The sequence below is a fragment of the Gossypium hirsutum genome, chromosome D02 (genome assembly GCF_007990345.1).
Source record: "Gossypium hirsutum isolate 1008001.06 chromosome D02, Gossypium_hirsutum_v2.1, whole genome shotgun sequence".
Classification (NCBI taxonomy): Eukaryota; Viridiplantae; Streptophyta; class Magnoliopsida; order Malvales; family Malvaceae; genus Gossypium; species Gossypium hirsutum.
The window spans coordinates 43215278-43232628 of record NC_053438.1 but is presented as its reverse complement, the minus strand read 5'-3'; the positions used below and the strand labels follow the sequence as shown (position 1 = coordinate 43232628).

At 30.8% G+C, this 17351-nt stretch overlaps 1 protein-coding gene across 2 annotated transcripts; it reads right to left on the bottom strand.

The window, feature by feature from the left end:
- Positions 1–3845: 3845 nt before the first annotated feature.
- Positions 3846–11568, bottom strand: LOC107908476 (transcriptional corepressor LEUNIG_HOMOLOG). 2 transcript variants are annotated; one of them, XM_016835653.2, is made up of 18 exons: positions 11153–11568; positions 10981–11037; positions 10768–10865; positions 9896–10005; positions 9516–9799; positions 9367–9421; positions 9112–9223; positions 8530–8579; positions 8176–8445; positions 7658–7729; positions 7290–7517; positions 6059–6200; positions 5870–5979; positions 5476–5625; positions 5039–5194; positions 4824–4940; positions 4510–4707; positions 3846–4302 (listed from the first exon to the last, which is right to left on the bottom strand). In XM_016835653.2, exons 2-18 carry the CDS (start codon positions 11010–11012, stop codon positions 4159–4161), a joined length of 2328 nt encoding a protein of 775 aa, XP_016691142.2. In that variant the 5' UTR covers positions 11013–11037; positions 11153–11568; the 3' UTR covers positions 3846–4158. The 2 variants fall into 2 exon arrangements, with proteins under 2 accessions (XP_016691142.2, XP_016691143.2); XM_016835654.2 differs by having other exon boundaries at positions 7658–7726.
- Positions 11569–17351: the final 5783 nt, after the last annotated feature.

Here is a 17351-nt window from a genome sequence, read left to right as displayed (position 1 = left end):
TAGTATTGAACCAAGTTTGCCCAAGGATTGTTGTCATCTTTTCAGAAATTGCTCCAAATTAGGATGTGGCTCGATTGGAGTGCTTTCACTTTTGGACAAAAACTGAAATCAGAGACAGAATGAAAATCAACAAACAAAATTAAAATTAAAAACAACAAAAATAAAATAAAGTAAAAATTGTATCTATATTTTCTAATTTTCCTATTTATCCTACTAATTGTAGAAAATAAATTTAAATTTAATATTGAAACCTCCCCAGCAATGGCGCCAACAACTTGACCACCTCCAAATGTGCGAACGTTTAGAGTAAAAATTGTGCAAATAAAATATATATAATTAAGGTACAGTATCTGCAAACGACCATTTCAAATCGTAATATAGTTTTGTGTTACAATTGAACACCAGTAAGTATTCTGAGGATCGTACCCAAGGGAGGTTGGATTAAATTCAAAAGTATCGTCTACAGTAGCAGATCTAAATAGTAACCACTAAAAATTATATTGCGATGATTAATGCTAACAATTAAGGTCATAAAGGAAAAAATTAAATTACTAAAATAAAGTTCACAAATGAAAAACTCTCGAATAACAATCAGAAGATTAACTCGCTTCAATGGTTGCAATTAACTTCATAATTTGGGTTTTATTCGTGAATAGTTATGAATTAACCAGTATTACCTCCCAACCTCCACTAATTAATTAATTGACCAGTACTCATTTATCTCTTGACTTTACTTTTTTCACCAGGATAAATCGCGATTTACTCGATATGCTTATCTCTTGACCTTGTTTAACCTAGATTACTTCTTAGGGTCATTAATCCTAAGATTTAATACACATAAATTTATACAAACTAATTCGTATGAAAAACTCTCATTCATCCATTAATCGCTCTCGCATCCACTCGTTAATCTCCCTAAAGAACTTAGTCACTCATCGATTCAATAAGAACTTCATCATAATTAAATTAATCATGCAAAACACAAAAATTAAGTTGAAATGAGAGAAGGATAGAAATTGATTCGTTTGATAAACTGGATGTGCCTAGATCCGTGAAATCCTTTAATAATTGTCGAGATATTATCGTTTGCAAAAGAAACGTAAAGGAAAATTATGAAAAATACTAAATAACGAAGACTTAGACTCAAATCAAATCCAAGAAAATAAATTTTTTTTTAAAAGAAAATAAAAATAAATTAAAATCCTAAATCTACTAACTAAACCCTAAAAATGGCTTAGCAAAAAGCCCACAAGCTTAACCTATGTTTAACTATATATACGCAAAGTTAGCAGCCTAATTTAGGTTAAATACAAGCCTTAATCACACTAGATATGGGTTGTGTGGACAGAAACACCCTTAATTAATTTTTGCCCTCTGTCAGACCTGTGTCACAACACAACTTCGAATGTTAATTCTGGAATTGGCTTGGTTGTATTGCGCCCCCGGAAGCTTGTGTTGCAACTCGGTTGTCATTCCTAATGCTTTTGGGCCTAAAAATAGATGTCCTCTACATCCAATTAACTCGTTAAAACTACCTTAAGGCCGGTATTAGCCCAATAGGTCAACTAATGCGTAAAAACACTTATTTTGCAATAATTTAACTTTAAGCCAAGAAAACTGAAAATGTAATAAATGATACTAAAATAGCTAAAAAAAAAGCTTGTTAAGTGTTAAAAAGTGCCTAAACTGCCACTACGATTTGTGGCAGGTCATTGATCAAGTTAACGAAATATAAATAATGGAATAAAAAGAATAAAGGAAAAGAGAATGCTCATTGATAATGGAAGCGCAATTCCAGAACAATCTCTGCTTACAATCGTCTTCACATCGGAATAGAACAATTCTGATTAAGTGAACCTAAGAAAAACTAAAACAGAAACTAAAGAAAAATGAAAGAAAATTGAAAACTAAAATTAAAAGTATGAATTATGAAATATGTACGACAACTCCTTAGGGTGATTCCCTAGGTTGACTCCCCCTCTCTAATGAGGTTATAATGAGGTTTATATAGGCTACAACTGAGAGGCTTAATTGTTTAAAACATCTTTGAAAAAATTAGGGTTTTAACAAGACAAATACGCCCTAAATGGCTGCCAAAACGCGGCCACACCCAGATTTTCGTTGCGACCTCAAGATCTCCACGTCGCGACGTCGGCCCTTTTTTGGCTCTGGATGCTTCGATATTCAGTGTTGTGACATTGCATGCTGGTGTCGCAACACTGGCGTCGTCCTTTGTGTTCTTTGGCTTGAAATGGCACCCTGCACACTCAAGTAGCCGTTAGTTATTCCTAATGCACGAGTTGGCCTAACGAGTCGTTGAAACACTAGAAAATGCGTAAAAACGATTATTTTCTAATAATTAAATCTAAGCTACTAAAACTTAAAATGCATTAAAATAACATAAAATGGCTTAAAAACAAGCTCCTTAAGTACCGAAAATATTCAAATTTGCCACAACGAATTGTGGCAGATCAGTAGCTCATTTAAAAGTAAAATAGATAAGACAAGTGATCAACCAAATTTCGAAGCAGTTATGTATTATATTAAAGTATATTATGTTTTTTTTCAATATCCAAAGTAAATTGTGTTACAAGGCTTTGAGAAAAAATGTAAAAATTATCAATTAAATTTCATTATTAAATATTTAATGCAAATATTTGTTAAAAATAAAATGTATTCTAAAAATTAAATACATGGATATTATATTTTATTTAATAAGGGTAAATTCATAAATTATCATTACATTCGTAACATAATAATGTAATTTTCTTAGGATTTTAATCAATACTTTCCAATGTAACCAAACATTGTAAAGTAACTTTCCTATCAATCACATTCCCAAGAATCACATTCCATTAGTAGCTAAAGCCTTAGTAGCTCTTTCTATTTTAGCCTTTGGCTCGTTCCTCCCTCAATGGGCTTCCTTCCCCTTATTGCCTAGATCAGAGACAACCATATGATCACACTATTGAGTCGAACATTATCTAAATAATCAAAGCATAAATAAATAATTATAAAAATTATTATGAAATATAAGAAATTGCAAAAATATTAAAAATATTAAATTTAATAATTTTTTAAAAAAAATTAATCTTAATTTAAAATAAATAAACAAACTTAAAGTAACCTCACCAAATCACAAATACAAAATAATAGAAATTATAACTTTTTTGTTTTTCAGTGAGCCATATTTATATTTCATGTTTGACCATATTCCCTTTATTGTTTATTGTTTTTTTTCCTAAATTTGTAACATATTTTCTCGGCGGTCAACAAGATGCAAGGCAAACTGCTACTTAAAATAAAAGCTTTCACATCGATTAAATTTTAGTTGTCATTTCAATTTTTTTATATTTATAATAATTTATGATAATAACTATTAAATATTTAAATAAATTGCAACTCAAGGATAATAATTTACAATTCAAATATTTATTTCATTTTTAAATAATTTTTGTTAATTTGTCATCATTCTTAATGTTTTTTATATATTCTTTTACGCATTTTATAACAGTAGCTTTCAAATGATTATAAAAAATTGTTTATTTTTAGATTTTTTATATTTTAAAATATTTGTCAACTTATTGTTTGATTGCTCTATCAAGGGTCATTTAACAATAGATATATCAACTTTTAATAAAAAGAATAAATCCCTCTTTAATTTGGTGTACAGTGAATAAGATACAATCAAACTCCTCAATAATAAACTACATGAATTATTAATATATCATCTACATGAATTATTAATATATCAAAGATGATATAAATATATATAACACATCAAATAAGTCTTAACACTAAAAAATGATAACACGACAGGAATACTTTTCTATGGTAAAGTCCACTTAAAATATAAATATATATTCTTTCATTTTATTTGTTAAATTAACTCACACCTTGGGTAATTTATTTTCTTGATAGTAAGCTCGCTCTACTGGCTAAATAAATGAACATACAAAAACGTCTAAAACCTGAAACAATATCAACTGTCATTCAATAAATTTAGTAAAATATAGTACCCTGACAAACCAACCTTGCAAAGCCGGCAAGCCACCACTGATGATCAACAGAAACACAAAATCGATGCTGTTGAGAATTTAAGAAAATGGTAAGACTCGTTACTGGAGGACTGGATTTGCCTTAAAAAAGTGATTGCAACTATTTCCAGATTTTAACCGATTTGTCGTAACTGGCAGAGGCAACCATCCCTGTTACTTGTGACTGTGCCAGGGCCGATATCACACAGTCATGAGCTGAAATCGTCAGACACTTGTTCTCAGCCGTGTTCCAAAGCTCCAACGACTGATATATGTTTAAACAGGACAGAAAACCGAAAACAAAAATTAGTGACGATGAATACATCATAGAAAACAGGTAAAAATTATTCCGGACCATACTCCAAAATGAATAGCCATCTATAAATTAGTAACCTGAATAGACATCAAACCATCAAAAGTATTGAGTCAACCTTTAACAACTATATATCAACATAAGAATAGGAAATGACACCTGATAACCACCAATAACCAAAAGAGCAGGAAAATTGGGATGAAAAACACAGGAATGAAACTTGTTTCCACTGGAACTAAGCTCATTAATGCACTCTCCAGAGGACAATGACCACAGTCGGACAGACTCTTGGCTGACAGAAGCCAAAAAGTCTCCATTTGCATCCCAACAGAGAGAGTGTACCTCCGTATTGTGCCCCTGAGTGTCAAAAAGAGAACTCCAGGTAAAACCGTAGACTACAAAAATTGATTAACCAAAACTGATCAACGAGGTAAATTCTCCTTTTCCAAAAGTTAACAAATTTATATTTCTACCTGAAATAACTGTGTTCTTCTGTCAGTCTCTACATCAAAGATAGAGACAACATTATCGGCTGCTGCAGCTAGGAATTGTCCTGTTCTTGGTTGAAATCGGACATTAGTGCTGCCTCCCTGCTTCAATTAGTGAAAGTAATTTATATGAACATTGTGACCAAAAGAACATGCAGTACTTAAAATGGACAAAAGCTTAAAGGGTTTAAAAGGCTAGCCTTGGAGATACGAGTGCAGGAATACTGATTGATGTTCCAGAAGCGAATCTCACTGTTGCCATCACAAGAGCAGAAAAGTTCATTCTTCTTAGGGTGGAAATCAAGGGACATAACTTGTGCCGTATGCCCTGTATATTTCCAGATGGAATAACTTGGCTGCAAACAATTAATATAAGTACATGGAATGTGAACCGTATTCATCAAAGTTTCAACAAAGTAGAATCCTAAATATTTTCTATAATGATAAGAAGTTTGCTTATTGTCTTTCTGGAAATAGTGTCACGTTTAATGGTGTGAGCATTAATTCAGCATAGACAACAGTGGCAAAGTGTCAGTCTATATAAAAACCTGAAGACCGACAAAATAGAAACATGCATACTGGGCCAATAAGAGAGAATTACACAAATAAAAAAAAAGGAAAGAGCAAGAAGTTATACTTGTGCAGCATCCCAAATGCGGACAGTTGTATCAAAAGAAGATGTTGCTAGCTGAGTGGAATTTGGTCTGAAGCGAATATCAGTTATAATATGAGTGTGTTCCTCAGTCGTGCAATCAGTCTTCAGAGTTTCCATGTTCCAAAGAACAGCCTACTGACAGGAAATCGACAAGCAAGCACATCACTATTCCATACTTTCATTTAAGTCCATTTTTTATCGATAATAAAAATTTTTGCAACTGTTCTACCGAGGACCCAAGGTACAGAAGTACGACATTAGATGACCGCATCATTTATGAAAAGTAAACATTCAATAAACCATAATCAATAATTTGATAACTTATCTGGCATGTGCTACATAAAGAAAATTCCTTGTATGATACATAAAATTATACCTTCTTGTCATGCCCAGCACTGGCTAATAGCTTTCCATCTGAAGAGAAATGGCAGCAGGTGACTTTGCCATTGCTTTTACGTATTGACCCAACTTCATTGAAGCCAAAACCTGACATGCAGATAAAAGGTTCATTGCTGAGGTCAACTGGAAGAATTAGCATGCTATAACAACGACGATCTTATATTACTCTTAGAAGTCTCAGTAGTGTGTTCTGATGGGTTCCGTTTGAGGGTGCCAAACAAATTCCCTCCATCTCCATCGTCATGTGAGAGAAAAGATTCCACATTATCATCCAAGGAGCCAACATCTCCAAAATGTTCCATGTCTTCCTGCAATTAGGAGTTGCATCATAAACAGGCTTTTGAAATGACTTATCCGAGGCTACACTTAACATATATGTTTCAACTCTCACACTAAATGCAGTGAAGAAAGAGAAAAGGCAAGGAAGACCAAGAACAATTACAAGTATAGAAGAATAGTAGTGCAAAAGTGGGGCTACTTCAGGTTTATTTACTTGATGTGATTATTGGGTCAAATTCAACTAATAAGTAGTAAGAAAGGGAAAGAAGTAAAAAGCAATTAGGGATTGGGAAACAAAATGATAATGAAAGTCGATTTCATGTATGCTCAATCTTGCCATGTTTTTCGAAAGATGTATAAGGATATTTCCTAGCACCCAACAAACCCTTAAGACATCACATTATTGACCTAGGAAATAAAACAAAGCTGCCTGTACCAGAGTCCAAGAGTAGAACACAGTGTTGATGCAAAGGGATAATGGTCTCCATCCCTTGCAAAGCTATGGCATCAATATTTAGCCAAGATATAGAAGCAGTGCTTTAGCATTCGTCACTCTCAAGACCTTAAGCAAGGATACCCACTAAACTTATTAGTGACTAACATTACCACCAACAATTGCAGTCCTAGTGCATGAAATGTGATGAGAAGGCCATTCTAGATCTAAGTTTTGAATGGCGGAAAATACAAGATGTTTGAGCTTATGTTCTCCAAACCATAGAATAAGCATTTTTTTATTACTTATCTATCATTTTTGGAACAAGTTGATGGTGAGCAATTTATTTGGAGCATATGTAATAACTCCGATAGCAACAAGTAGAAGAAAATAGTCATCCTGGCAGATTCAGAAGAATACACATAATCATGGTCATAAGTTGGGGACCATCAGATTTAGAACTTCACATGCTTTCCATAGAGCAAATGACTGTTTGCTCATGCATTTGACAATACTAAATGACTGTTTGCTCATGCATATGACAATACTAAGTAATGATACCAATTTAGTATCCAAAAATTTCATGCAAGCTGCACGAATGCAGGAAAGCATAGGGTTAGTTAATATTGAAGAGTCAAACCATTCGCTAAACACCCTCGGTTAGCTATAAATTAGGATTACTTACCAGCTGGTTGGTTGATGATGCAATACCAGCTGTTCCATCAGATCCATACATCATCAAATTTTTTGACATGCTACTGCCATGCTGCATATTTCCCACCATAGCTGCTCCTTCACCGGGTGTATGAGTTGATGGGGTTGATGGCTGAGAGTTTGGGGAAGGACCCAGTGTGTTTCCAGTGCCAGTGCTATTAGCAGGTCCAGAAGATGGTCCTTTTCTTTTACGGTTATTCTGACACACCATAGAAGGAATAGTCATCAATTTAGAGGTCCATCATAAATTCCTATGAATCTGTATGAAGATAAACTGGCAGCATATGGTAACAAGAAACCATTGTGATAACCAAGAAACAAAACAGAAGTAAGCTCAACTTGTTGCACTTGAGGTGACTGCAATGGATCTTGTTGAGAAGAAGATTGTCTTATTGGTGGCATGCTTATCTGCTGAAAAAACACAAAAGTGCTCAGTGGAAACTAAACACGAGCATTGGCCATCCTCAACAAATTTAGAATATGATAATAACTACTGAACTAGTACAACCATCATTATAATCCCATACACAAAATAAAGCTGGCCCCTTAGATTTACAGATAAATATAAATAATTCGCCTAAGAATCAAAGGCACATATAGAAGTGCAATGGCATGCATATTATCTTGGTTAAATAAAGGCAAGGTAGATGGTATGCCCAATACAACAACACAAGTATATACTATAATTTCTTTCTCCCTTTGAATGTGAAATTGAAAGACATGCATGCATTTCTGATCCATTAACACGATTGCAGGATTTGCACTATCTTTGTATTTTGACATGAAAACTGTTAGGGCGTATTTGGATATAAGAAGTAATACAACAGATATAACTGATTAACAAACAGAAACCTTACTTTTGATGAGGTCGATTGCATGGGAGACCCTATAGATCCATCATTCACTGTTGGCTGGCCCTCTTTCGTATTTAAGGCGCTTCTTGATAATCCAGAAAATCTTTGAGGATCCATATCTCCATATAGAGGTGAATTACCCAGATTTCCTTGTGTCTGGACCTGTGCTAAGAGTTGTTGTTGCTGCTGTGGCAGAAGCTGAAACTGGTTTGCATTCTGTAAGAATGGCTTTTGCACTTGTGCACCTAAACTTGGCCTAATTTGGTCAATTCCCTGTAAAATTAGTTAAGAGCCAGTTAGGCAAGCATTTAGATAAGGAAAATAGTATTAAGGATAGAAATTCAATTTAGAGCTTACGGTTAATGGCCAGCCCTTCAATGGAAGGCTACCAACTCCAGGATTCAAACCTTGAAGAACAAAAGTAACATAAAAGTATAAGAATATCTACACAAATGTCTTGACTTAATAAAACACAAAGCCAAAGTTAGATATGTTGCTTTTCTGTCAGAAGAAATAAACTTGACACGAATAGAACAGCAACATCATATAGACACTATGGTCAGTAGGTGACAGATTTCGCACTCAGCAAGCCAAACTAGAGAAGCACCCGACTATCTTAAGTTACAGCAGCACTAAGCATATTAGCAGTAACATGCAAACAAACACTCTTGGCGCTGGCTTTTCTATTGAATTTTAGTTATCATATTATACAAGTTCAGATAAGAAAATGACTTGAATATGCGAGGAAAGATTAGATGGTGTGTATATGAAACAAATGATACATGTTTCTCTTGAGCTGACTGGAAATGACATAATGGTATCTAAACCTATAAATGTAAAAGATACTTAATGAGAACTGTGGTCTATGAAAATGAAACTCATTAGCATTCCATAGATTGACATGTGCAAACAGAATATAACACCATTAGTTATAATCACCTGCATTTCCTATTCCAGGTTTCAATTGCATGATTCCCTGTCCATAAATTGAGGAAGGATCCATGGGCATAGATCTCTGAGTACCACCCAAGTTCACTTCACCTTTAATGTCCTGTGAGGAGTATATGTATATATATAGAGTCACTAGTTCAACTAAAATGGAACAGTATAACAGTGAGGTTGTAAAGTGTTGATGTAAATGCAAGAAAATATGTATCCAAGTAGCATAGGTACAGCAATTTCTAGTGTCCATACCTGAATTTGCTGCAATGCCGCAGTTACATCTCCATGGTTTCCTTGAACCAATTGACTGCATCACAGACAGTTTTTCTGTGTTATAAACCTGAAAAGAGTTCATCACATTAAAACAAAACATCTGATCTAAAATTTACAACTATACTTACCCGGGATGATTTGTAGCTGACTTTAAGAGGGCCATCCTAGCATCAAGAAGAGGTTGGGATGTCTCTGAAGTCACTGCATTTGGTTGTTTCATGCGCTCTTCATACATTTTTGCTGCCAAAGCACTAGCATTTGATTGTCCAAGCATTCCTTCAGAACCAATAGCATTTACAGGACCAACCATAGATGGATTATTAGGATCCCTACGCTGCAACTGTGCTTGACGCATTAGCTGCAGCTGCTGCATCTGCAGCTGTTGTTGCTCCTTTGCTTTGATTTGCTGTGCCTGTTCATAATACCATAATAGTTCGAAAACAACCAGTATAAATTGCACTATTGAAAAGAATTAACAACAATACTTGCTAAAGTTTTAATCGGCCACCTCTATGTATGCTGCAGCAGCCTCTGAATGCTTGTCATTTGTTCTAGATATGAAAATGTCCCAAAAGACAGACCACCACTCAAAAAGAAACCCACCAGGAGCATCAATTGCTGGATAAATAAACAAATTTTAAATGAATCAGTCATTCAAAATAATTCCCCTCTACTAACAATATGCTGTATTAGTTACAACATAACCAAGCAACTAGAGTAAAATTTAACCGTTAATTTCAATGAAAAAATCACCGATCATTAATTTGAAAATTAATAAAGCACCTTTCTCCCACCTAATATTAGACACGGACTTGGATATGATATCTGACACGTGCAAATCACTTTCAGCGAGTTTTACAGTAAAGTTCAGAATCTAGGTGTCATACCCATGTAACTTTGAAGCGCCAACATGTGTAACGCAGTACTTTAAGGTAAAATAAAGAATGCAAGCAACTTAGGCTAAATATATATATATATAAACTCCATATTTCCTTTCCACGGAAAAGAATTTCAGTCGCACAATTTCATCAATTAACTAAAACTAGGACATGAAAATCTGGATTTGAATTTCATTTGCTATATAAATTGTGGGAACAAATACATACATTATATAAGAATTAGTTAAGATTCAATATGATTAGATATTTGAAAGGTATAAAATATGAATTTCAAATTGACAAATATCTAAGGTCATTTAAAATTCACACCTAAATAAACATCTGAAAACCCATGATTTTGAAAATTAATCATGAATGTTAAATTTAAAAGTGTATTTATTAAATAATTTACACTATTTTTAAAATCCAAATCCATCTCTGGAAATCCAAGTTCCCAAATGCAACCTATATGAATTTATACTCAGTCAAAGCTAAATCTTACCTACTGGATCCGGGGCGACTTTCCCTTCTGTCATGAAAGACTTTGCAGTGGTATGCAATTTTTTCTTTACCAAATAATCATAAATATAGACATCAAGCCTACAGCCAAAAAAAAAAAAAAAGGAACTTAACTAAGCTAAAAAAATTTAAAAAAATTTGCCAAAAAAAACTAAGCTAAAATTAGAATCAATTTTCTGAAAGAACATAAGAGTACATCTTATCTGCTTCCCAATTACTCTGCGCCATCGTTTCAGCCACAAAAATCAATTAACTGTTCAAAAAAAGAAAAAGAAAATTATAAAATTGATCGAAAGCAAATTTAAATACTCAATTTTATCATAAAAGTTATAAATTAAGTACGGCACTGATATTTTATCGAAACTAACCTTAAAGGGGCGGATTCAGACGGATCAAAGCCTACATTACCATTCTTGAGCTCATGAAGAAGCGATCTTTATTGATCAATCGTTGGTTTCCGCATTCAATAATAAACAATTCCAAAATTTCATAAGTTTCTTTAAAGGATCTTGAAATTGATGAGTTAATGGAGTAGAAAAGAGTTATGACCTTTCCAATCCAATCCAGAAAAAAAAACAAAAAATAATAAATTAGGGTTCTTTTTTATTGGGAAAAAAAGGTTTCTTAGCTCAAAGTTATAATTTTCCGACAGAAGAAAAAATATAGGGACATTTTGCTCAAGATCCGAAGCTGAGATTTGGATGCTTGGTGTGGACCAAACCTGAGGCTTGAATCTATAAGCTTAGCAGATGGTGCTTAGAAGTTATGCGCTGGATAATAAGTTGAGACGTGGGTCTAAAATTTGAGTATTTTGGATAAAATATTAGATTTAAAAATTGATTTAGACAAAATAAAATTATATTTGTTTAAAATATAGGTTAAACTCAAGTTTGAACCTTCAATGTTTAAGTTGATTCAATTAAGTCTGCTTTTAAATTTGCAAATGTTTTATATTATATTACTATAATATAAAAATTAAAAATATTAAGATAACTAACTATAAAAATTTAATAAATATATATAAAATTATTAAATATTAAATTAAAAATAATATAAATGTATTTTTAAGAAAAATAATATGGACGGACCTAAAACGGGTTTGAATTAATTATTTATAAGTGTAGGTAGATTTGGACAAAATTTGAAGTTCATATTTCGAGTCAGGTTAAACTTGTACAAACATAAAGTGTATTAATATTATGCCTAAACTCGACCCGTGAACACATCTAATGGTGGTGTCCATTTTCTCCCTTCTTCACTTAAGACATTAGCTAATGAATCGTGTAATTTCCAATTAAAATTTGGCTAAAATGAATTTGAATATTTTATTTTATTATTTAAAATAAAAATATAAAAATCAATTTTGCTATTTATATATTTTTATAATAGTATTTATCTATAATTTATAATCTATATTTATAATATATTTATAATTCTATAAAAGCACCACGCTATAGAAATTTATGAGCTAAAGAGAATATTTATTATTGTTAATTATATTATTAATTTAACATTAGAATAATAATTTATTAATATGATTATATGATCATGATTAAAGTAATATTAATAAATATAATTTTATAATAATGTGAAATTAATTAATTTTATCATTCTACTTAAAAACATCATATAATATAAAATCATTGAGCATAATTGGATAAATTAAAAATAATAAAAAATTCAAATTTTTAATTAAATAAATATAATTTTTAAATATAAATATGATTTTATTTTAAATATGATAATAATTAATATGTTAAAATATTTTTTTTATAATTAATAAAAATTAAATATGTGATATTAACATTATATACATTAAAAGATAATATCAACAAATTGGTAATCTAATATATAATGTATAAAGTTATTAATTATTAATTTTTATATCAAAAATCAAAAGAAAATAAACATATTTTATAATTAAATTAAATATTACTTTTTTTATGCATACTTATTGCAACAGTTTGATTAGAAACAAATCTCATCTTAACGAATAGTATGACTCATATCTATTTAAGAAGTCATAATAAGAAAATTTAACAATTGAGAATTAGTATTTTATATTATTCTACCTTTTGTAAAATATATAAAATCAGTAATATAATATAAAATAATTATAATTATAATTATAATTATAATTATTTGTTAGCTCAATAAATCAAACCGAAATGGCCAAGAGGGGAGTGAATTGGCTTTTTTTAAAAATGTGAAAGCTAGAAAGAAAATTGAAAGATGAACACGATAATTTAGAGTGGTTCGGCCCCAATTTCCTACTCCACTACCTTAACTTTCCACAACTAAAGATTTTCTCAAATTCACTATTTTGATAACATTTAAGGACAATGTTTAACCTCACAACTCCATTAATTTCTACCCCAAACCCTCTCAAGGAAATACAAATAAGCAAATAAAGAAAAAATCATTACAAGATCAAAGTGCTTGCAAATTAAGTTCAAATACAATGAAATACATTTGAGCAAAAGAATAGAAGTAAAGCTCACAAGTGTACATAAAAATAATATGGAAATAGTAAGCTCAAAGGTTGTTTGATTGATGATTTTTGCTTAAAAGTGCTTTCTTGTTGTTGTAGGATCTTTAGAAGTTGGTATTTATACCTACTAATTAATTTCCAACCGTTGAGATTGTTGGTGTCATGAATAAAGTCGTTGGGGATATAAAAATCAAAGCATTTAATTCACTTGCAACACCGAGTATCAATACCATATAAAAAGGTATCGATAATTTTTGCAATAAATGCTAAATTCAGTGACCGTTGGAGTTTTGCTAGTGATACCAAAACAATTTTATCGATACTTTATAAGTTTTGTGAGAAACATAATGTTATTTTTAGTATCGTTTTTAAGAAGGGGTATCAATAATTCAGAAAATATCGATACTTATTAGGGTTTGAAAAACAAAATGTCATTTTGGTATCGCTTTTAAGAAGGGGTATTAATATTTCAAAAATTATCGATACTTAATCAAAAGGTATTGATACTTATTAGGGTTTGTGAAAATAGAATGCCACTTTGGTATTGTTTAAGAGAGGGTATCGATAATTCAAAAAATATCAATACTTGGCCAAAAAGGTATCGATACTTGTTGGTTTAGAGCAATTTTGACTTGTTTGAAAATTGTTTGATTTGATAAAAGTCTTTTTACTAAGTGAAAATCATTTTAACTTTGATTTTAAAGTTGTTTAAAAAAATTTCTAAGAGTTCAAAATAGATGTTCAAAATTTTATCTCTTAATTTTAAACAAATCATTTTGCTAATTTTGTTTAATTTTAACTTTTATTCAAAAACACTTCAATTTGTTATATCAAAACATTTTATCAAATAAAGCTTGATTTAACAACCTCCCCTTTTAATATAAGAAAACATTTGGTAAATTTGTTTTTGAATAATTTGCTCCCTTAATAAAAGTCATTTTGAATATAAGTCTAAAATAAAATTTGACAAACAATGTGACATTCATTTTTACTTTAAGGAAAATTGGTCACAAAATTTGCATATTTGCATATAGTTAGCATAAATGAATAATCAATTAATATACCTTTTATTAAGGAGAAATGAGGTTAGTTCATCATAATAGATATTTAAAGGTAAATGGGTAAAGAACTAAAACGATAATGTATATTAAAATACCAATAAAGCAATAAAGTGCAAGAAAATATAGTTATAGGCATAAATAAATAAATCTAGGTGCAAATGTTATGAGTGTGAAATGAATGACTTAAATCTAATCTAATCATCACTAGGAGGAAAAGGAGGAGTCGAAGGGAAGCGAGCTAAGAGAGACGTCATTTGTGCCTCCAATGTCAATAGTCGAGAGTTAACATCTTCCCTAAGATCTCGAGCATCATTGTTCAATGGATAGATAGCATCGAGAAGAGCATTATTAACCTTAGAAGAGGGTTGAACAACATAAGATGAAGAAGCCAGTGGAGGAGCATGCTCGGGTGAAGGGACATGTTCAAAAGTGCCTTCATCATCGTCATCATCAGCAACTAGACTACCTCCCTTAATCCACTCACCGGAGTTGGCATCATAGTGATAGTCGGAATGGTAAAGTGCACCGTAACTTATGGGTTGATTGGACGTGATGGGGGAGTCTCCAAGAGTGCTAATTCCTAACCGTCTAAAGATATATGACAAATACATGTCATGAGAAAGGGTGATATTTGTATTCACCCCCCTCCCGATAGCCTTAGTAATGTCATTAAACATGATGAAAGCAAGGTCAGGACGCCTATTATTTTGGACAGAATCGAGCCACCAATAATCAGTGTTTCGAAGCTTGGCATGTTTCATAATAGGATGTAAATTCCAAGTTAGGATAAGGTGGAAGACTCGGTCGTGTAGAGAAAGTTTAGAAACTAATCTGAATAGAATAAAGCTAACTTTTTGAGCAATGATGATATTGTCAGAGATATTCGTCCCCGCAATAAAGTTAGCTTGGTTCTGCTTGACCAGTTTGATCATCAGGCGTATAAATCAATTAACAATGATTTTAGTGATAATCTTGTATATAACGGTGCACAAATTGATAGGTCTAAACTGAGAGATTGTTTGTGGACCATTGATTTTAGGGATTAGCACAATTGAAGTTCTATTTAGTTCAGGGTCCAGGGTAGTCCCCTTAAAGTCTGCCGAACAAGGCTGCAAACCAAGTCACCAATCACCGCCCACTGCAATTGATAAAACTTAGCATGAAAGCTATCAATCACAAAAGCTTCGAGTTGTGACATGCTAAAAACGGCTCAACAAATCTCATCACTGGAGGCCACCATTAAATGAAGATCTTTTTCATAGTCTGAGATAGACGAAAACTGGTTAATACAAGATTGTTTCCCATCCACCTGGTAGTCGGCTGAGTACAAGTTCTTGAAGAAGCTCACTCATAATTTTTTAAGTGACCATCATCAAAACACCAGCCCTCTACCCCCAAATTAAGTCCCTCAATTCTATTAGTTTTCCTTCTCATCAAAGTACGACTACGGAAGCGCTTTGTATTCTTGTCACCATTTAGCGACCACATCGATCAAGATTTTTGAAACCACACTAGCTCTTCATGCATTAAGACCCCTTCAATATATTATAAGAGTGTAATTCTTTTACCCGTGGTTTCTAACTTTATGCATAGTAATGGACACTTATAATATGACAATAAATATTCACCTAATAAAAAATATCCAATATATAATATATATTCATTAATAAAATTTAGATATTTATAAAAAAAGTATAAAAACATAATATTGTATGAAAAATTATAAAGTTTAGTTTACTTTCCATAAATCATTAATTTAAATTTATAAAAATTACAAAATAATTTAATATATTTTAATTGATACATATAATCAATTTGTGTACTGCACAAATAAGAAATTTATTTAACTATAAAATGTAATAGTATAATTTAATATTTTTTAATTGATACATACAATCAACCTTTTTAAAACACATTTTAAAATGAAAGTATTGTTTTTCAAACCAATTACATAAATGAATAACATATTTATAAATTTATAAATTTATAAATTTATAAGTTCAATAATTACACAAAGTCTTAAATTGTATTCTAAGTAAGTAATGTGAAGTAAAAGACATTTTATAAATTAGGAAACATTATATCTCTCTCTATAACCTTAAAAACCATAAAGAACTTTAATAAAATATACATTATTAAAATAATATTAAAATATTAGTAATAGATCAATATTTGACAAAAAAATTCTAAAATTCTAAAATTAAAAATTTAAATTATTTTGTTTTTATTTTTCAATCATATTATTTTTGAAATGTTGTAAATTTTGTAACACTTTTTAAGAAATAAGTATATTATATTTTAATTGATATATACGTGTAAGAAGCTACTAACTCAATATAAAAATCACACTAAAACTATACATTAGCTCAGTTATTTTTAACGTATATTAATAAATATCACTAAAATAATTTTTTATTTTTTATTTATCTTTATTTTAAAATACAATTATTTTTAATAATATTATTATTTTAAAAGATATTATCTTTTTCACCTGTGTTGAATTCTAAATTCTATTTATTTAAGTATCTATTAATATTATTAGATTAAATTAAAAGTTAAAGGTTAAAAGGTAAAAAAAATCTTTATTAAAAAATCAAAAAATTAATTGAGTGCTTATGAAAAAAGTTAAAGGCACCCAATTGAGCCTTTATTGACTCAAAAAAATAAATTGGCCTTTTCCATTAACAGAAAATGTCAGTTGACCGATTTAATTATTAACTATGACGTGATTGATGAAAGCCACCAAAAATTACCATGTGACCGTATTCTGGCATGTCATTTCAATAAAATAATTAATTTTTTAAAATATTTTTTAAAAATTAATTAAATGTGCATATAAAATGAATCAAACCGTTATTTTAAAAATTATAAAATATTAATAATTATAAAAAAATATAAAAATAATGTTAATTAAATTTTAAATGTTAAAAAATATAACAATAAAAGTAATTAATATGCAAATTCAAATATAAGACATACTGAGCCAAATTACATTAACATGCAACTACAGTACGA

What these genes read in the sequence shown, in the direction of transcription:
- LOC107908476 (XM_016835653.2), bottom strand. Translation starts at nt 11,012, where the DNA reads ATGGCGCAGAGTAATTGGGAAGCAGATAAGAT. An exon ending in CGGCATTGCAGCAAATTCAG is followed by an intron (nt 9,224 to 9,366) that starts GTATGGACACTA and finishes TACTCCTCACAG; the next exon opens with GACATTAAAGGTGAAGTGAA. An exon ending in ACCTGGAATAGGAAATGCAG is followed by an intron (nt 8,580 to 9,111) that starts GTGATTATAACT and finishes TTGTTCTTCAAG; the next exon opens with GTTTGAATCCTGGAGTTGGT.